The 22,946-nt window shown below is 34.2% G+C and overlaps 2 protein-coding genes across 2 annotated transcripts; both read left to right on the top strand.

Moving 5' to 3' along the window:
• The first annotated feature begins 10,646 nt into the window (after positions 1 to 10,646).
• LOC116128016 (protein phosphatase inhibitor 2-like) lies at positions 10,647 to 13,004 on the top strand. The gene is made up of 3 exons (XM_031413686.1): positions 10,647 to 11,528; positions 11,892 to 12,074; positions 12,664 to 13,004. The coding sequence occupies exons 2-3, from the start codon at positions 11,951 to 11,953 to the stop codon at positions 12,915 to 12,917; spliced, it is 378 nt and encodes a 125-aa protein (XP_031269546.1). The 5' UTR covers positions 10,647 to 11,528; positions 11,892 to 11,950; the 3' UTR covers positions 12,918 to 13,004.
• A 20-nt stretch (positions 13,005 to 13,024) lies between these two features.
• LOC116128014 (3-hexulose-6-phosphate isomerase-like) lies at positions 13,025 to 14,400 on the top strand. The gene has a single exon (XM_031413685.1). The coding sequence runs from the start codon at positions 13,508 to 13,510 to the stop codon at positions 14,117 to 14,119; it is 612 nt and encodes a 203-aa protein (XP_031269545.1). The 5' UTR covers positions 13,025 to 13,507; the 3' UTR covers positions 14,120 to 14,400.
• The last annotated feature ends 8,546 nt before the right edge of the window (positions 14,401 to 22,946 follow it).

Genomic DNA, 22,946 nt, shown 5'->3' with positions numbered 1-22,946 from the left:
GTGGATCTGGCCGGAAAAGGCTAGATCGGTGCACTACCGGCCAGATTCAGCAGGTAGTGCGTCATTATACCAGATTCTGGCCATCTTCTGACAGTGGTGGCCGAAATCTGGTAAATGTAGATTGCTGGGGTGTTTTTGCAATTTTTTAAAAAAATATTTAAGGGTATTTAATTAAATTAACAAATTTAGGGGGTTTAAAAAAAGTTGAATAATATTGTGAGTTTTTGCAATTTTACTGTTTAACTTTATTGGGAATACTAAAAGTAGTATTCCCAAACTTGAGATATGTTTCATAAAATATTTAAAGTAAACGACTTTTCCCACCAAGGTTTGGCAAATCTGCAAGTTCTCACCTGGTTTCATAAATTACAGATTCCCACCCTTCAATTAGTAGATAATTGTTTAATCTAACAGTTAAAAGGATAAAATGGTCATTTCAAAGATAAAAATTTCAAAATAACACTTCACTTCTCAGATTCACCCCACTGAAAAATTTTAAAATAACCCTTCGCTTCTCTAATTCACCCCACCGGCGATTTCAAGCCACTTCGGCACAATTGACCCCTCCTGACACCACCATTACAATCCCCTCAACCCCCACATAAAAAACCCTAACCTCCTCACCTAATTGAACCCTCTTATTGTCGGCCATCGATTTTACTGTCAATCGACATTTCATCCAAATTCTGACAAGTCCCAACACTAAAAACCACCCCCAAGACCACCAATAGCATCGCCAGCTTCCCCCCACCAAAACCTCCAACATTACCGACTGCAATTGCCCATCCATCGTCCAGGCCTAGGTGAAGCTAAATTGTGGAGTATCCATAGCATTCTCACACCAAAGTTAAATTAATTTTTTTAGGCACTTTCAAAACAATGTAAATTAAAAATTACAGAAATTATTGACCATATCCTCAATGGAATCAAATAATATCCCATAGCATTAAATGTCAATTAAAATCGGTGTTTCTTAATGTGACTAAAAGTCGTAATATATATCACATGTTTCATAAAATATTTAGAGTAAATACCTTTTCCCACCCAAGGTTTGGTAAATCTACAAGTTTCCACCCCTAGATTCATAAATTGCAGATTCCCACCCTTAAATTAATATATAATTGTTTAATCTAACAGTTAAAAGGATAAAATAGTCATTTCAAAGATGAAAATTTCAAAATAACTCATCACTTCTCAAATTCACCCCACTATAAAATTTCAAAATAACCCTTCTAATGCCAAAAAAACCAAGAGAGAGATAACTAAACATAGAAAAAACAAGGATTTGATAAACTACCACCGAATTGTATCAAGATTCGGATACTGGATTGGATAATACAACCACAAAACTTTGATTATTTAAGATAACCACAAAAAGTTCTCAATCATTCATTCAAATAATATAATCAACTCCCTTTTCAAGGTTACAAAGACTCTTATTTATACTATAATTATCCTTAACTCACTAAGAAAGGAACCTAAATTGGAAACAAACCTTATTCTAATATGGAAAATACCTAAAACAAGAAGTTGAATTTAATTAGGACTATTATAAAATAGGAAAACCTAAATATAAGGAAATAATAAAATTTCTTTCCTAAAGAATTTTAACAATATATTTTCTGCATCACCTTCGCTTCTCTAATTCACCCCACCGGCGATTTCAAACCATTCTGGCCTGTTTCCGGCACAATCGACACCTCTTGATACCACCATTATAATACCTTCAACCCCCACATATAAAACCCTAACCTCCCCGCCTGATTGAACTCCTTAATCACCAGCCGTCGCTTTTAGTGTCAATCGGCATTTCATCCAAATTTCGGCAATTAAAACCATCACCAAGACCACCAATAGCATCGCCGGCTTCCCCGCACCAAAACCTCCAACATTGCCGACTACAATTGCGCCCCGATCGCCCAGGCCTAGGTGAAGCTAAATTGTGGAGCATCCATAGCATTCTCACACCAAAATTAAATTAATTTTTTTAGGCACTTTCAAAACAATGTAGATTAAAAATTACAGAAATTATTGACCATATCCTCAATGGAATCAAATAATATCCCATAGCATTAAATGTCAATTAAAATCAGTGTTTCTTAATGTGACTAAAAGTCGTAATATATATCACATGTTTCATAAAATATTTAGAGTAGACGACTTTTCCCACCCAAGGTTTGGTGAATCTACAAGTTCCCACCCTTGGTTTCATAAATTGCATATTCCCACCGTTAAATTAATATATAATTGTTTAATCTAACAGGTAAAAGGGTAAAATGGTCATTTCAAAGATAAAAATTTCAAAATAACTCATCACTTCTCAAATTCACCCCACTGGAAAATTTTTAAAATAACCTTTCGCTTCTCTAATTCATCCTACCGACGATTTTAGGCAATTCTAGCTTGATTCCAGCACAATCAACCCCTCCTGACACCACCATTACAATCCCTTCAACCCCCACATCAAAAACCCTAACCTCCCCACCTAATTGAACCCCCTAATCGTCGACCATTGCTTTTAGCGTCAATTGGAATTTCATCCAAATTCCGGCAAGTCCCGACACCAAAAAACACCCCCAAGACCACCAATAGCATCGTCGGCTTCCCCCCACCAAAACCTCCAACATTGTGGACTGCAATTGCCCCCCGATCGCTGGCCTCTCCCTTAGGTTTTTGCATTTTTTAACCCTTTTCCAACCAAATTCTGGCACCTCGCCGATGTGCAATCGGGTGAAAAAGTTAGGGGTTTTGGTGAGGAGGATAAAGGGATATTGATGGTGGTGTCGGGGAGGTTCAATGGTGCTAGAATCAGGCTAGATTCTTGGCTTGGCTAGGATTCTTTGGGGGTTATTTGAGAGAAATTTGAGATATAGGGGTTATTTTGAGAAAAAAATAATTGCGCTAATTTAAGAGTGGGAATCTTCAAGAAACTCTTTAATACTTTTGGGTCCACTAAAGACTTTTATCAAACCTCAAGGATAAAACTGTATTTGACCCCTCCTGTCTCAGAATTCTTGTGGGTGAGCTCATCCAACTTATCCAAGAAAGCACAATCTGAAAATGACATGGATAGAAAAGTAATTACAGATCACCAACAAAAAAAGATCAAACCGGTAACAGGAATACAGGATAACAAAACAGTCAGCATCTCATAAATCTCGGACAGATTTTTTGTTCTTTTTTTTTTTTAATTTAATTGGTATTTAATTTAATCGTCATTTTAAAGAGAGGTCCCAAAAAATATCTAACCAACCTTCAAAATTTAGTCTATAAGAACCCAGATATTTTCACCCGCTTTATCTAGAATCTATACCCGCACGAGTATGGGAGAATTTATGTACTCGCTGTGAAGAATATGATGCGGGTGCAAATATATATAATTTTTTTCTGATTAGAGTGATTGATTAAATTTATATACATCTTAATTAATATTTAAAAATTTTATGATTATCGATCTAATAAAAATTTTAATGACCACCCTTATTAACAGTTACGGATTATTTGCCTTCAATTTTACTTTTTATTTTTCTTATTTTTTGGTTCTTTTTTAGATTTATTGCTCATACAATTTTTTTTTTAATGTTTTCTTTTCTATATTCAACTCTTGAAGCTTATATTCTTTTTTTTCTTCCTTTAATAATGGGAATAAAACGGTGTTGACTAAGACAAGAGTACATTTATTAAATGGGTTTTTGTGTGTCATATTTTAAAATTTATATTTAAAAATCTCAATTAATTGAAGTATTTTCTATTTAAAAAAAATCCGAAGATATGGACCATACCACGTGGCGAAGAGAAGTGAGCGAGTACGTTTAAAGTCTACCCCAAAAGTGCCTCAAGCAAAACTTATGAAAGAGAAACCACGTTATTACAATTCTATAAAGAAAAACCCTGGAATGTCATAAAACACCAAACGAGAATCACAACGAGAGCACTGATAATCCCGCCCCGGGCTGCTTTCCGACGACCCAGAGCAGGCGTATTCGAGAGGCATGGATAAAACAGACGTGCCAAGTGATATCCGTTCTGGGCCGTGGACGAATGAGAAACACGTCAACTTCTTGAACTCAATGGAAGCTTCTTTCGTTCGCACAATGTTTGAAAATAACACTCATTTTCTCCGTCTCGATCGCTACTTGCCAGATACCTCAGACTCAACCCTAGATTTGAAAAAGCATCCCAGAAAAAAGCAGGTCACAACAGGTATTAATGCTTCTAGTTTGATCTCTTTTTCTTCTTCCAAAATGGGTTGTTCTTTAGCTTTACACAACTCCCCATATGATTAATGATCAATATAGATTTTGATCGATCGTCATTAATTTTTCTTATGCAGCTCTTCACTGTTGGATTTTAAGTTTCTAATTTGAAGTTGTTAACAAGTTTTAGGGATCTAAAATTTTGTTTAGTTAACCCTAATCACTCTTAGCTAGAGAGATTAATTGAACTCATGAAAAATTATCTCTTAATTTGTTCACTTCTTTTGATAAGACATCAAAATTTTTTGTTTAAAGAACTGAAAATGAATTTGTGAAACTTAAGCAGCATTTTCAAAGGAGGGTATTAAATTTTTTTTTTACCAGTTATCTGTAATGTTAAATGTTAAAAGAAGAAACGTATAGCACATGTTTAAGAGCTGGCGTCCAAAACTAGAGTTAAAAAAATATGTAAAATGCCGAATCTGGCTTGAGATATTTTGTAGAAGTGGAAGAGGTTCTTCACTTTATTGTTCTTTTCACTTTCATCCTAACTTCAGCTTTATTATTTAGTCATTTCATTCTATTATTACACTTTGGGGTTTTCTGATATATATTGGTTCATATCAGTGGATAATATTATTGGTCCAAGAGCAGTAGCAGGATCGCAGCACAGCAGAATTTACAAGAGAACAAGGAGACATTCATATCAATCTCACACTTCTTCTGAAGATCAGGTTGGGATACTAAATATTGAACTTGCTATATCATATATATATAGCTATATCTATAATATAATATATATAATATATATACAGTATTACATGACGATTTTTAACCTTGGGATAAAGAAATGACTGCAGCTAACTTCGAAGACCCATTTTTAACATCAGACTCAATTAATATCTCAAGTAGTAGTTTGTAACATTATTGTTTTCTTTATTGACCGTCCAAGTAAATAGAAAGTAAGTAGCTACCTGGATCGATGTTTGATGAAGAAACTAAAGATGTGTACATCCCCTCAGGTGGTCCCACAGCTTGGGAACAGAAGAGATGACGAAGACGAGAGTGGGGCCTCTAATGTACACGTGGCGCCTTCAAACTGAGAAAGATTATCTAGGGTTCTGATGATGATGATGATGGTGGTGGTGGTGGTGGTGGTGGTGGTGGAGGATGGATTCATTTCTTTATTCTTTTGCTTTGTCTTTGCTTTTGAGTGTGGTTATGGTGTAAGTACAGTAGTAGCAGTTGTAGTAAATCAAGTGAAGATTAAGAGATGTACTTAAAACTTGTTTCGTTAGTTTTTATTGCTTGATTGAGATATTTTATGTGGTTTGTTACAGTACTTGCAATGTTGATTGCCATTCATAATAAAAACGAAAGATGATAGGAATAGGATGAATGATGGATTGAGATATAAAGAGGAAATGGTTGGGGTGGAACGGAGACAGGGACAAAGAAAGGTTGATTTCATTTCAGTCTTCCTCTCTTTGCCAGCTCAGCAAACCTTATCTTTTAATAAGGCTTAATTAATTTATCTTTTCATGCATGGGGGTCATCAGTCATGCATGCATGCATACATACCATATTTAGTACAACCAGCGTGAGGAAGAGTTCTGTAGTTCTGTGTTCATAAACAGTTGGTAATGTCATTTCATGCATGAAATGTTTCGGAGTTAAGTGGACATGTAACATGTTAGGATAATTTTTTATATTGGATATTTAGAAAAAACACGTGGATTAATTTAAACTATATGACCTAAAAGAGTTGATTTTCTTGATGATTCTAATAATGTACATTACATCTTAGATCCATCAAATCATGTATTAAATATTATTTTCTATAACAAAAAGTTTTCTCTACCATGGACTTTAATGGGTTTGTAGACGTAAAATAGTAATAGTATGCATAATTGTACCGTTCAAAATACAACCTGTTTATGACTTATGGCTCCGTTTGGTTTATTATTGGGAAGTTTTTAGAATAATTTTTAAAAAAAAAGTTAAATTGGTGGGTATTACAATATAGAATTTTTAAAAGTAACATAAATAGCCATATATTTATTTATTTATTAAACACTCCTATAATAAAATATTCAAAGTTAGCAAAAACACCTCCAATTTACTCATAAATACGGATAATCGGTCACCACTGTCGGAGGGTGGTTGGAGTTGCCTTATCAGCGCATGACTAGCTTGATCTCGCTGGTCGTGCGCCGATAGGTGGATCTGGCCAAAAAAAGCTAGATCTGCGGTTAGATCTGGTCATTGACGGCAAAATCTGGTTGCATTTGGTCGTCAACGACGATCAAAGATACGGTCATCATTGACTGTCTATGTCCAGATCTTTAGCTGTAGATCTGGCCGGAAAAGATTAGATCGGCGCACTACCGGCTATTACACCAGATTCCGGCCAGCCTTCGATAGTGGTGGCCGGAATCTGGTAAATTGGGGTGTTTTTGTCAATTTTTTAAAAAAAATTTAGGGGTTGTTTAATTAAATTAACAAATATAGGGGGATTAAAAGAAATTAAATAATTTAGAAAACTATTTTCAAAATAGGTGAAATAAAGTTAACCTTTTTTGGAAAACTAGAATAATTTTCCCCATATGTGAACCAAAGGGAGCCTTAATTGATATGTATCATTTATACATGTATAAAACTTGGAGTGAGATGAATGAAAATTAAAAATGAATTAACCAAAATCAAATTAGATGAAATGGGCATCAACTTATTAAATACAATTTGTTTATGACTTATATAATTGATATAGTCTTTCTGAGTTTGAATTTCTACAACTACTAATAAAAATGGTCATTGGAGTTTTTACTACGCCAATAGTTTCATAAAGCCAATAAGGCGTTGTCTGAACACCTTGTCTTAAAAAAAAAAAAAAAAAAAAGATAAATTGGTCCATACACTAGTTATAAATTCGCGTATTATTGTATTTTATCAGCCCAATCATATTATTCGAGAATTATTCCCGTATTCAAATTTTTACAAATATATTTTTCACTGTTACCGTATCATACCAATAAAATTTCTGTACTTTTTTTTTTACCGTACCCATATATTTGAAATACTATATAGATTTTAACCAAATGGCCAATGAAAAGTACTAAAACTAAGATTAATATTACTGTATTTTTCAAAACGTATTATTAAAATATACCATATTAAACTCTTATATATCCATATCATATTTTTTCCGTATCTGAATTTTATGATGTAATTTTTACAAACATATTTTTTATTATCATGTCCATAAAATTTTCATTTTCATACCATTTTTTGTCGTACAAGTATTTACTAAGTGGACCGTACCTACAGTGGACATATCTTTGTCTTTCAACTTCGGTGAAGCTTTCGAAGACTGACTTAGTGGATGTGACTTATAATTGAAAGAAAGAAAACATATCTAAAGCCCAAAAAGTAACACAAATACACCAATCTTAATGGGCTAACCTCCGTCGACCCATATACCCCAACCCAACTAAACAATCTTGGCCCTCCGGGTTAGACCTCCCTCCCTCTTTACAAAATGGTTATTGTCATTTAGATGAAACAAGTTTCTTAAATTTACCCTTAAAGGATGCAAGTTTCAAAAACAACAAATAAGAGACAATGCGCTATAATACATGGTCAAACTAAGGTGTTATTAATGTAATTTACTCAAAAGGAAAATTTTAAAACTAAAAAAAAAATGAAAAACCANATCCATGTTAGACCCCTTTGTTCTTTTACCATATCATCAAGCCACCCAACATGTTGTATACCGTATGATTTAACAAACATGTATAAGTTGGTATGCAGTTTAACATCACTCAAACAAATTTACTATTGATTCGTTGATCAAATTTAGTACAAACCACATCTTCATTTGTTTTTCAAAGGCAAATTGGAGAGAGTCAGCAAGTTGTAGAATTGAGTTCCATAATTTTTTAAGTCAAGCTGTGGAGAAGGTTGGAATTTTATCTTCAAGCTTAAGGGAGACAATTCTTTTACCTTCAACCTTACTGTAGACGGTAAATATTTACAGTTATGGAACGGAATGATCCTATAAGGTTGATTTCACTGACGATCTACTGAATCTGCATGCATAAAGAAACAAGCCCAAAGCTACAACGGTGTAGTGTCTGCGTAGGCACTCCGGCGTTCAAGTTAGTAAGGCTGAAAGATGCTATTTAGTGAGGGCTAAGGGGAGGAAGGGTCACTAGAGTCTAATAGGAGATTAGAGCTATAGCGAAGGTGCTAATTCTTAGGAATAAGAACTTTTAGGAACTAGTAGGTGGTATTGAATAATCTCTCCTAATGAGAGGTCAGGACTCTGTTTATATAGTGAATATAGGATCTTTGAATCCTAGTAAAACTCTAAGTTCATAGTGGCAGAGTTCCAGTAAATAGGAAAGTCCTGGAGTAAGAGTCTTAATTCATATGAGACTTGAGATCTTGGATGAATTAGTATGAAGGTAGAATTCTAGGGAGAATTTAGGATAGTGATGAAACATGAAGTAGATGATTTAGGATTTAAGTAGGACCCTTTAAATTTGTCATAGGACAATGGGCCTAAGCCTAAGTGGGCTAATGATGAGGCCCAATCTTGGTGATCCAACCCATGAGAAGCTTGGTCGATATGATGGGTTGGCCCCTAAAACCGTTATAATGCAATGGACCGCGTAAAACCGTTTAAAAACTGGATACTTTTAGCGAACCGCCAGTCCAACCGGACCAACTGATAAACCGGTCCAATTAAAAATCCCTAAACCTAATACACGTAGCCTTCTCATCGCGTTCAGTTCATCTCTTTCAGTGTTTCTCAGTTTCTTACAAAAATTTCTTAGCTTCTTCTCTCTTCTCTACAAAAATTTATTAGCTTCGTCTCTGTTGTCTGTTCTCTGTGAAGATTTCTCTCTGAAATCCCACCCAAATCGCATCTGAACTATCTGAAATCGACGACGAAATCTTCCTCTCTTGCCGGAAATTAACGACGTCTTCCTCCCTCGTCGGAAATCGACGACGTCTTCCTCCCTCCCTGGAAATCGACGATGACAACTCCGTTCTTCGCTGGAAATTGACGGCGACAGCTCCATTCGTTGACGACAACTCCATTCTTCAATCCAAGTAATAAACACGCCATTCTTCGATCCAGCTTCAATAATCAATAATTTCAATTTCATTTTTGTAGCAATGTCATCCTACAAATATTCAGGAGGTCCTATATAGGATCTGTGAACAAACGAGCAGTCTATGGACCGTGTACTTCATCCTTTTGATTTTTATGCATCATATATGCCTCTGATGATTAATACATAATGTGGTATCAAATGAGTGTAGCATTATTTGTCAACTGGTATCTGGAATATTTATTTTAACACATTCAAGTGGCATTTTGCGTTATATGTGTAGGGATGTTTTAAGCTCATGTTGAATTTTTTACCCTGCTATTTATCATATGCATTATCACAGTGACGATTGTCTTGATTATAGCTCATGTTGAATTTTTTACCCTGCTATTTATCATATGTATTATCACATGGCATCGGGTTCCTCTCCTTTTTGGGATAAAAAAATTAAAAAGTGGTTTCTTTTGATGTTTCCTTGATATCAGGTTAATTGAGTGACTTCCTGCTCCTGGTATGCTGTTGGTCTTCAAGGAGATAACCAGTTTTGCAAACTGAAGTAATCTGCAGAAAATTCTATCAATGTTTTTTTTAATTTATTTATCTTGTTCTCTGTTCTTCATCTGTAGTTTTCATTAATTACTTATTTTTGTATCTTACTAGTTAGAGTTAATATAGTAATGCAATATGTTACTTTCAAGAACTACCAGTTATCAACTGTAGCTACAAATTTTTACATGTATGTTACTTTATGGCTATCAGTAGCTTAGTTGAACATCTGGTCCTATCTAAGAATGTGAAGAATAGCTTATAATCCCTTTACATTTTTACATGATGTGTGATGACATCATCGGTCCAACCGACGGTCCAACCGTTATCCGGCCATCAGAGCGGGTTGCCCACCAGTCCGGTTTTTAAAACAATGGTTAGCCCATGGCTTGTATCTTTAGAGTAGGCCCAATTGGAATTGGCTATGGTATTGGGCCAAGTGGTAGATATTTTAGTGACGTTTTTTGGCCCATACACTTACTAATCATTATATTAATTGCCCTACATCCAAATTTATGTGTCTCAAACTTTAGGAAAGAATAAAAACAAAACAACTACTTTGGGTGGGAGTGGTTTGATAGGAACTCTTAGGTGTATCACTCAAAATGTCCTCTTCGGTTGCCAATAAGGGCAATTACCAGAACTTTTATACAATTGATAGTTTCAGGTTCTTAGGAAAGTAGTTGAGGTGCGTGTAAACTGGCCCGAGCATCCTCGATTTTAAAAAAAAAAAAATTCACACAANTATCTAAGATTGTGAAGAATAGATGTTAGAATTGTGTTCTGGAAGAAACTGGGTGGACTAAGAATTAGCACAGCTAGTTGATTTTAGACATTTTAAGTAGATTGATGAAGAGAACCTTGCTTTCTTAAGAAATTGTTCAATGTTGCTGAAAAATCAAATGGTTTAATGATTTACTAATTTCTTCTTCATCAACTTGAATTGGGTGAGTCTTGGCTAGTTTTTTCAGGGTTGTGATTTTTTAAGTTATTTGGGCTGGAGTGTGGTGCAGATTTATGGTTGAATGACCTGTATAGTCTTTGTCTCCCTTCACTGAGACATTTGTTTATGTTCTCATAGACCTCTGATTAACTTGCAGTATCTCTTTTTTTGTTTAACATAATTTCAATGTTTCACATGAGAAAAAAAGTTATATAACATTTTGAAGGTACTTTTGTATCTTTTTTAAATAAGATCACGCAATTTCAGTCTCTCTGTTCTAGAAAAATATTTTGCATGAACCAATCCAAATGTTTGTGGGACCCTCTTCTCTTTTCCGTTTTGACAGGTACATTTATCTTGTAACTTATAAAGCACCGGCATTAGACTGTAAGGTCTGATTGTAAAATTTTATCTTACGAGGAAAAATTCAGAAGTTTACAAATAACAGTTATAATTTTTAGATACTGTAGGATCTTACTGAAGGTTCCTTTGTTATCTCTTTGTATGTCTCACGCTTTTCTTTTTTAATGCTTCTTAAGTGAACTAATCTTGCAAACTGTTGCACGACTTCATGTGATTTAATATCTGAAGTTTATTGGGGTAACAGGGGTGGTCGTGTGAGATGGGATGAGGATAATCTGGGGGAAATTGAAGCAAATAAACCCGTAAGGCAGAAAATTACTGAACCCAAGACACCATATCACCCCAGGATTAATGATGATGGTATGATAATTCTGTTTCTATTTTATATTATTTTTTAATTTTTATTTTGCAGAAGCCAATCTAATTGTATGTGTTTGTAACTATTAAAAGAGAAATTTGTTTGTCTACTTATTACTTGCTAAAATGTGTATTGGTTGAGAAGGGAGTTGTCGGGTTTTGTTTCATTTATTACTTCCAAAATTTGGTACAAAAATCAATTGTTATCGTACTTGTTACTGGGTAATACCTTTCACTTAATTTTTTGTCTTGGTGGTTTGATATAGATAGCTGGTTATTCCATTGTTAGGCCCAATTTATTGAATGTTGTTATGAAAACTGAGTAGTATTTCTCATCAATTATCTGAATTTTGTTGATTACTATAGGTTCTCTGTCGCCTATTCGGGGCAGCTTTAATGAATGTATTGACTCTGTTACTGATGCAATGGATGCTGAAGAATTACGGACTGCTTTGAATGATGTTGCTTCTTCTAGTAAACAAACCAGTGGCCCATCCGGCTGGTCATCATCAGAGGATGAGGCAGATCCTATGGAACAAGATGAAGAAGGTTTTTCCACATTTACTGTTGCATTTTAAGTTAGCCTTGTTCTTTAGCATATTGAACATTGATTTTGATTGCATTAGGTAATTGCTGCAACTGACTTCTTTGTTTTTTTTCATGGTTTCATTTATAAGATTAATCTCTGAAATAAATTAAGTGAAGATAACCACATCCAAATGAGATATCATTACATTTAGCTGCTGTATTGTGTTTTAGTTTGATTACAGAAGTAAATTCCATGTTCAATGAATGTAAAAATTGGCTGTCAGCTAATATCAGTTGCATTAGGGGTGAAGTTATATATGGCTGGAAAACTTAATTTGGTTCCTATATTGTTTATTTATTATTTGTCTGGTAGACATTTAGTGTTGAACACTTATGAATGTTTTCAACAGTGAATAATAAAGCTATTTTTCCTAAAGTTTTCTTCAAAAATATTTGTTTGTTTGAAATTTTTAAATGACAATTTGTATTGGCTTTCAAAGGGAGACCACCTTTTCCTTTTCTCTCATTTGCTTTGTTATTTCAACTGTTTTGCACTTTGTGACTCTGTTTGTAAGGTATGCCTGACATGTCTTATTGCTTGCTGTGTTAGATTCTGAAATGGGTAGGAGTTTGAGTTTTAAGGAGCACAGAAAAGCACACTATGACGAATATCTGACAGTAAAAGAACTCCGGCGTAATGGTTCTGTGCTTGATGATGTAGACGAGGATGAGGGTGAGAAGCAAAATGATGGAAGATCTGCTTCAACTTCATCAGTAAGTGCTGGTGTTAAGTGTATAGACATCGAGGGGGAGACTGCAAATCTGCCCCAACAATCTTCAGCACCACCAACTAATGGAGCTTAGTAGCCGCCATCTGGCCAATGTGAGATGTAAAGTGACTATTTTGGCATCTTTGCTTACAACATATCTCCGTGTATGTTTACTAACAATGAAGTACGTGACTCCTTTTCATCTTCGTGTTTCCCTGTATTTTGCTTGGAAATAGTGTTTTCATATTATGGCAGGGTCGTGGTAAAATCCTCCACCACGGGACATTGATTGCTTATAGCTACCAAATAAGCAGATTTAATCTTAAATTCTTGCATGGTGATTTCTCTGATGGGTTTCCTTCGCTGCTTTAAGAATCTTTTCACTGGAAGATTGAACTTTGTTTGTTCACGGGTAACAATAGAATGGTGTACGATAACTTGGTATTCTTATTGCGTCTAAAGTTCCCATAGCTAAAACAAAGGGATCCTTTGTAAATCATCCAGATGAGATTTTTGTTTGTTTGTTTGATTGATTTTTTTTTTCCTTGTTCCGTATGGTTGTGGGTCAAACATAAATTGTGAACCAAAAACCTCCAATTTCATCACTCAGGATAAAGCCGTCGATATATATTAAACTAAAAGCCAGAAACTGCAAACACGAACAGAAGAGAGGAAAGTCTCCAAATGGCCACACAAAACACATCAATGTCGGCTCTGGCCTCCCAAATATGCAACCAAATAGCGTTAATCTTCTCCAAGCCCACCGGCCTACACCCTCCACCACTAGATCTCATGGTGGCCGAACTGACCAACATAGCCACCCAAAACGGCCGTGTCTTCCTCTACGGAGTAGGTCGGGAAGGCCTCATGCTTAAGGCACTATGCATGCGCTTAGCTCACCTGGGTCTCTCTGCCCACTTCGTTTTCGACATGACTACTCCCCCTATCTCCGCTTCCGACCTCCTTATCGCCTCTGCTGGGCCCGGAGGATTCTCCACCGTTGATGCCATATGCTCCGTGGCACGAACCCATGGTGCCAGAGTTTTGCTGCTGACAGCTCAGCCTGAGAGTGGATCTTGTGTGAAGCATGCTAGTGTTGTGGGTTATGTGGCTGCGCAAACAATGGCAGATGATGGTGGTGAAGAAGAAAGAGAGAAATCTCGGCCTTTGATGCCGATGGGGAGTGTGTATGAAGGAGCCATGTTTGTGTTGTTTGAGATGGTGGTTTATAAGTTGGGTGAAGTGTTGGGACAAAGCCCAGAGACCGTCCGATCTCGCCATACCAATCTGGAATGAGCGTGTTATCCATAGTTAATCACCGTCGCTGTACTGATAGTTTGATAGTTGTCCAGTTTGTGCTTGGCTTTTTCACCAAGTTTTCTACTGTAATTTCCTTTCATTGTAATGCATGCTTTATATCTCCTCATTGGCTCTTGGAAGTAGTAATATTCAGGATAGTCTTTTTGGCAAACAATAAACAATGTCAGTAGGAGTAGCAGTCCCAATGGCTAACTCGACGGCTGGACCGTGGGTCCATCAAAACACAACCATGAGTGATAAGCCCAGACCCAGGTGAAGCTAAATTGTGGAGTATCCATAGCATTCTCACACCAAAATTAAATTAATTTTTTTAGGCACTTTCAAAACAATGTAAATTAAAAATTACAGAAATTATTGACCGTATTCTCAATGGAATCAAATAATATCCCATAGCATTAAATGTCAATTAAAATAAGTGTTTCTTAATGTGACTAAAAGTCGTAATATATATATCACATGCTTCATAAAATATTTAGAGTAAATCTTTTTCCCACCCAAGGTTTGGCGAATCTCCAAGTTTCCACCCTTGGTTTCATAAATTGCATATTCCCACCCTTAAATTAATAGATAACTATTTAATCTAACAGTTAATAGGGTAAAATTATCATTTCAAAATAACCCTTCACTTCTCCAACTCAACCCCACTGAAAAATTTTAAAATAACCCTTCTGATGCTAAAAAAACCAAGAGAGAGATAACTAAACGTAGAAAAAACAAGAATTCGATAAACCACTACCGAATTGTATCAAGATTCGGATACTGGATTGGATTATACAACCACAAAAGGTTCTCAATCATTCATTCAAATAATATAATCAACTCCCTTTTCAAGGTTACAAAGACTCTTATTTATACTATAATTATCCTTAACTCACTAAGAAATGAATAAACCTAATTGGAAACAAACCTTATACTAATATGGAAAATACCTAAAACAAGAAATTTAATTTAATTAGGACTATTATAAAATAGAAAAACCTAAATATAAGGAAATAATAAAATTTATTTCCTAAAGAATTTTAACAATATATTTTTTGCATCACCTTCGCTTCTCTAATTCACCTCACCGACAATTTCAGACCATTCTGGCTTGTTTTTGGCATAGTCGACCCCTCCTGACACCACCATTACAATCCCCTCAACCCTCACATATAAAACCCTAACCTCCCTGCCTGATTGAACCCTCTAATCACTGGCCGTCGCTTTTAGTGTCAATTGGTATTTCATCCAAATTTTGCAAGTCTCGACACTAAAAACCACCCCAAGGCCATCAATAGCATCGCCAGCTTCCCGTCACCAAAACCTCCAACATTGCCAACTGCAATTGCCCCCAAATCGCCCAAACCAGGTGAAGCTAAATTGTGGAGTATCCATAGCATTCTCACACCAAAATTAAATTAATTTTTTTAGGCACTTTCAAGACAATGTAAATTAAAAATTACAGAAATTATTGACCATATCCTCAATGGAATCAAATAATATCCCATAGCATTAAATGTCAATTAAAATCAGTGTTTCTTGATGTGACTAAAAGTCGTAATATATATCACATGTTTCATAAAATATTTAGAGTAAACAACTTTTCCCACCCAAGTTTGACGAATCTACAAGTGTCCACCCCTAGTTTCATAAATTACAGATTCCCACCCTTAAATTAATAAATAATTTTTTAATCTAACAGTTAAAAGGGTAAAATGATCATTTTAAAGATGAAAATTTCAAAATAATCCTTCACTTCTCAAATTCATCTCACTGGAAAATTTTAAAATAACCTTTCGCTTATCTAATTCACCTTACCGACGATTTCAGGTCATTCGGCATGTTTTCGACACAATCGACCCCTCCTAACACCACCATTATAATCCCCTCAACCCCCACATCAAAAACCCTAACCTTCCCGCCTGATTGAACCCCCTAATCTTCAGCCGTCATTTTTAGTGTCAATCGACATTTCATCAAAATTCTGGCAAGTCCCGACACCGAAAACCACCTCCAAGACCACCAATAGCATCGTTGGCTTCCCCCCACCAAAACCTGTAACATTGTCGATTGCAATTGCCCCCCGATCGTCATTGCCTCTCCCTTAGGTTTTTGCATTTTTTCACCCGTTTCCAGCCAAAATTTGGCACCTCGCCGACGTGCAATCGGGTGGAAAAGTTAGGGGTTTTGGTGAAGGGGATGAGGGGATGTTGATGCTAGTGTTGTGGAGATTCAATGGTGTCAGAATCAGGCTGGATTCTTGGCTTGGCCAGGATCCTATGAGGGTTATTTGAGAGAAATTTGAGATATAGAGGTTATTTTAAGAAAAAAATAATGACGCCAATTTAAGGATGGAAATGTTCAAGAAACTCTTTAATACTTTTGGGTCCACTAAATATTTTTATCAAACCTCAAGGATAAAACTGTATTTGACCCCTCCTGTCTCAGAATTCTTGTGGGCAAGCTCATCCAACTTATCCAAGAAAGCACAATCTGAAAATGACATGGATAGAAAAGTAATTACAGATCACCAACAAAAAAAGATCAAACCGGTAACAGGAATATAGGATAACAAAACAGTCAGCATCTCATAAATCTCGGACAGATTTTTTGTTCTTTTTTTTTTTTTTTAATTTAATTGGTATTTAATTTAATCGTCATTTTAAAGAGAGGTCCCAAAAAATATCTAACCAACCTTCAAAATTTAGTCTATAAGAACCCAGATATTTTCACCCGCTTTATCTAGAATCTATACCCGCACGAGTATGGGAGAATTTATGTACTCGCTGTGAAGAATATGATGCGGGTGCAAATATATATAATTTTTTTCTGATTAGAGTGATTGATTAAATTTATATACATCTTAATTAATATTTAAAAATTTTATGATTATCGATCTAATAAAAATTTTAATGACCACCCTTATTAACAGTTACGGATTATTTGCCTTCAATTTTACTTTTTATTTTTCTTATTTTTTGGTTCTTTTTTAGATTTATTGCTCATACAATTTTTTTTTTAATGTTTTCTTTTCTATATTCAACTCTTGAAGCTTATATTCTTTTTTTTTTCCCCTTTAATAATGGGAATAAAACGGTGTTGACTAAGACAAGAGTACATTTATTAAATGGGTTTTTGTGTGTCATATTTTAAAATTTATATTTAAAAATCTCAATTAATTGAAGTATTTTCTATTTAAAAAAAATCCGAAGATNATGGTGGAAATTGACTGTAGGGGAGGTGTTTGTGTAATATGGGATAGTTTTGGACCAAATGGAATATTAGATATTTCATGAGAGGAAAATGGCTTTAATCCCAAAATAAAATATGCCAAACAGCTTCCATAAATGACTTCTCCATATTTAATTTTAAAATTAATTAACTTACATAATTGACTTTCTCTAATTTTATTTAATTAATCATCAAATAAAAAAACTACAAAATAAAATAAAATATTATTATAATCATTTTAAAATATTATTTTCAAACAAACATATATAGGAGACTTATATTCTATTTTCTCAGTTTCAAAATATTATTTCATAACCAACAATGGGTTGACTGAGTGGTGGGTTTGCTCTCTCTCTGATCTCAAGTTCGAATCACAAGATCAAGTTCGAATCACAAGAATGACTGCTAATATTGTCGGTCCTAGACTGCAGGATTTACCTTGTTTCGGAAGCCTTGTTCGAGGTCGAAACACTAGTCGAGATACGCGTAAGTTGGCCCAAACTTCCCGCGTATATATATATATATTATTTCATGACGATTTTTATCCTTGGGATAAAGAAATGACTGCAGCTAACTTCAAGACCCATTTTTTACATCAGAACTCAATTAATATCTCGAGTAGTTGTATTGAATGAATGAAAGTAGAATGTCTTTTATACAGTACTGTTACGTATATAAACAACTCTTATATGTATAAACTGATGTTCTAGAAAATGAATAAAAAAGTAGATATAAAAAGTCAAACTCATAATATTTACTCTTTTGTTTATTTTCTATCATATAGTTTGTAACATTATTGTTTTCTTTATTGACCGTCCAAGTAAATAGAAAGTAAGTAGCTACCTGGATCGATGTTTGATGAAGAAACTAAAGATGTGTACATCCCCTCAGGTGGTCCCACAGCTTGGGAACAGAAGAGATGACGAAGACGAGAGTGGGGCCTCTAATGTACACGTGGCGCCTTCAAACTGAGAAAGATTATCTAGGGTTCTGATGATGATGATGATGGTGGTGGTGGTGGTGGTGGTGGTGGTGGAGGATGGATTCATTTCTTTATTCTTTTGCTTTGTCTTTGCTTTTGAGTGTGGTTATGGTGTAAGTACAGTAGTAGCAGTTGTAGTAAATCAAGTGAAGATTAAGAGATGTACTTAAAACTTGTTTCGTTAGTTTTTATTGCTTGATTGAGATATTTTATGTGGTTTGTTACAGTACTTGCAATGTTGATTGCCATTCATAATAAAAACGAAAGATGATAGGAATAGGATGAATGATGGATTGAGATATAAAGAGGAAATGGTTGGGGTGGAACGGAGACAGGGACAAAGAAAGGTTGATTTCATTTCAGTCTTCCTCTCTTTGCCAGCTCAGCAAACCTTATCTTTTAATAAGGCTTAATTAATTTATCTTTTCATGCATGGGGGTCATCAGTCATGCATGCATGCATACATACCATATTTAGTACAACCAGCGTGAGGAAGAGTTCTGTAGTTCTGTGTTCATAAACAGTTGGTAATTTCATTTCATGCATGAAATGTTTCGGAGTTCAGTGGACATGTAACATGTTAGGATAACTTTTTATATTGGATATTTAGGAAAAACCACGTGGATTAATTTAAACTATATGACCTAAAAGAGTTGATTTTCTTGATCATTCTAATAATGTACACAACTTAGATCCATCAAATCATGTATTAAATATTATTTTCTCTACCATGGGCTTTAATGGGTGGGTAGATGTAAAATAGTAATGGCCATGTTTGGCTTATTATTTTTATCCATATTTCCAATCTTATTCTCCAAATAATATTTAGCATATTATTTTAGAAATATTATCTTATTTTTTTAATTATTTTTAGACCTCATAAGATTATTAATTTCATCAAATACATCCTGAAAAAAAGTTTAAAAATTATCAAAAATACTCTCGTGACCCATACTTGTCAGATTCCGGCAACCATCGTCTGTACAACGGCTTACTTGCCGACCAGAAATAGTCAGAAGCTCACTGATCGTGAACAACGGTCAAAGAAATGGCCGTCGTTGAAGTCAACAACAGCAATATTTGTAGCCATAGCTGACGGCCAAAGATGGCTGTCGTTTTGGCCTTTTCTGGTCGTCGCGGCCACAATAGGCCGTAGATCTAACCTTTTCCGGCCAGATCCGTGGTGGATCTGGTCGGAAAAGACCATAACGACGCATCATGACTAGGGGTGTTCAAAAAAATGCAAAAACCGAACCGAACCGAAAAACCGGTTAACCAAAAAAACGGTTCGGTTACGGTTCAAAAAATTCAAAAAATCGAATTTTCGGTTTGGTTACCGGTTTGGGAAAAATTAGAAACGGTTAACCGAAAACCGGTTTTTTAAACCAGTTTTTCAACTATATATATATTAAATAAATAAATAATAACCTAAACTAAAATAAATCCCTAATTCACTCAATCTAAAATCCCAACCCAAATTTTTTGTCTTAGTTTCCAATGTATTGTCTATATTTACAATTTAATTTAGGACAAAAAAAAAAAGTTTTATCAAAAAAAAAAGGGAAAACCGGTCCAAAACTGGTTAACCGCTTTTTTTTAAACGGTTAACCGGTTTTTCGGTTAATCAAAAAACCGGTTTTCCCTAAAACCGGTTTTCTAAACCAGTTTTTCAAATATATATATATATATAAATAATAACCTAAACTAAAATAAATCCCTAATTCACTCAATCTAAAATCCCGACCCAAATTTTTTTTCTTAGTTTCCAATGTATTGTCTATATTTACAATTTAATTTAGGACAAAAAAAAAAGTTTTATCAAAAAAAAAAGGGAAAACCTGTCCAAAACTGGTTAACCGCTTTTTTTTAAACGGTTAACCGGTTTTTCGGTTAACCAAAAAACCGGTTTTCCCTAAAACCGGTTTTCTAAACCAGTTTTTCAAATATATATATATATAAATAATAACCTAAACTAAAATAAATCCCTAATTCACTCAATCTAAAATCCCGACCCAAATTGTTTTTCTTAGTTTCCAATGTATTGTCTATATTTACAATTTAATTTAGGACAAAAAAAAGTTTTATAAAAAAAAAAAGGGAAAACCGGTCCAAAACTGGTTAACCGCTTTTTTTTAAACGGTTAACCGGTTTTTCGGTTAACCAAAAAACCGGTTTTCCCTAAAACCGGTTCGGTTTCGGTTCGAGAATTTCCCCGAACCGAAAATCCGGTTCGGTTTAGAAAAGCGGTTAATCGGTTCGGTTAATCGCTTTTGAACACCTCTAGTTATGACACAGATTCGACCGGTCTGTATCGTAACACGATTTTTCGGTCAGATTCTAGCGGTGGTGGCCGGAATTTGGCACTGCAACTGGTGGAAGTGTTTTTGTCATTTTATATATTAGGGTATTTAATTAAATTAGCAAACCTAGGGGTTTTTTCATAAATTTTTAAATTTTACCTCCTAATACTCCCTTATCCAACTATCCAATATTATTCTCAAAATCTTATCCAAAATAATAAACCAAACGCATTCAATAGTATGCATAATTGTACGGTTCAAAATACAATCTGTTTATGACTTATATAATTGATACGTGTCATTTATGCACGTATAAAACTTGGAGTGAGATGAAATTAGATGAAATGGGCATCAACTTATTAAATACAATTTGTTTATGACTTATATAATTGATATGGTTTTTTGAATTTGAATTTCTACTACTACTAATTAAAATGGTTATTGGAGTTTTTACTATGTCAATAGTTTCAAAAAACCAATGAGGCGCTTTTTGAACACTTTATCTTAAAAAAAAAAAAAAAAAATAGATAAATTGGTCTCTACCCCTACTTAGTAAATTCCGCGCATTATTCATGAATTATACGTCCAACTGTATAATTCGCATATTATTCGCGAACTACCGTATTTTATCAGCCCAATCGTATTATTCTCGTATCTGAATTTTTATCAAATTTTTACAAATATATTTTTCACCGTTTATCATATTATACCCATAAAATTTCTATACTTTTTTTTGTCGTACCTGTATATTTGAAATGCTATATAGATTTTAACCAAATGACCCATAAAAAGTGCTAAAACTAAGATTGATATTATCGTATCCTTTAAAACGTATTATTAACAATATACCATATATACTCATACCATATTTTATTCATATATGAATTTTATGACATAATCTTTATAAATATATTTTTTACCATTTATTATATCATATCTATCAAATTTTCATACCCTTTCTTATCGCACCGTATTTATTAACTAGGTCCGTACCTAGAGTAGACATATCTTTGTCTTTCAATTTCGGTGGAGCTTTCGAAGACTGACTGGTGGATGTGACTTGTACTTATAATTGAAAGAGAGAAAACATATCTAAAGCCCAAAAAGTAACACAAATATACCAATCATAATGGGCCAACCTCCTTCTACCCATATACCCCAACCCAACTAAACAATCCTAGCCCTCCAGGTTAGACCTCCCTCCCTCTTTACTAGAAGGTTATTCTCATTTAGATGAAACAAGTTTCTTAAATTTCACCTTAAAGGATGCAAGTTTCAAAAACAACAAATAAGAGACAATGCGCTATAATACATGGTCAAACTGAGGTGTTATTAATGTAATTTACTCAAAAGGAAAATTTTAAACTAAAAAAAAAAAAAAAATGAAAAACCTTAGGCCATTTTTTTTAATTTTAATTTTTTTTGGTTTTTATTTTCCTAATATATTTACATTTTATATTTTTTTTAAATATTTTTGAAGCTATTTATGTCATTATGTAATTGTTTATAAGTAAGTATCCCTTGTTTATCATTTATGAAACTAGTGTTCGTTATTGATAATATATATCTTTACTTAAAAAGGGTTAGTCTGTAATAATTTAAATTTTAAAATTAATTTAGTACACTAATTATTATTTGGAAATTGAAGGCAATTGTTCACTTATTTACTATTTTGCCATTTCAAAAACCATTGATTTGCTTGATGACTATTAATTCGTGGCATTTATGAAAATATTGATAATAAGTAAGGCAATTTTGTCTGAAAAATAAAAAAATCGAAGACAAATTCGTCTTCTTATGTAAATTGGGTGTTTTGTAATTATTAACAAAGCATAGGATATTTTCGTCCATATTATCCACTGTTTTGGGATAACATTGGACATAAATTTGGATTACCGAAGTAATATTTTAATATCACCCTCCCCTAGGTAATATTATTCCCGGTAATTTATCCCTAATTTGACACTGTTTGACATTTTTTTTTCTGAAAATGTTTTTTTCCAAAACAACCAAACATGGTTATCTATCCAATTTAAAATATATTATCCTCGTTATATAATATCAAACCGATCCAAACAGTCCCTCAGTGTAAAGAAATTTAGTTAACCTAAATTAAAATATTAATCAAATTATAAAATGTAAAACATAGAACATTTTTATTTTTCGTGTAGGATTATATTATATGCACAAACTCCCCGAAGCCTGATCAATTAAGAGTGTTGAACACTCCAAGGAAGGGGCCCAGTGATGATGTGATCCAATAATAGTAAGAGGACCCATCAACCTCTAGCTAAAGCATTTCTTACTTTGT

The sequence above is a fragment of the Pistacia vera genome, unplaced genomic scaffold, assembly GCF_008641045.1.
Source record: "Pistacia vera cultivar Batoury unplaced genomic scaffold, PisVer_v2 Contig196, whole genome shotgun sequence".
Taxonomy (NCBI): Eukaryota; Viridiplantae; Streptophyta; class Magnoliopsida; order Sapindales; family Anacardiaceae; genus Pistacia; species Pistacia vera.
Note: the sequence above shows the minus strand (reverse complement) of the source record. Positions and strands in the feature narration are given on the sequence as shown.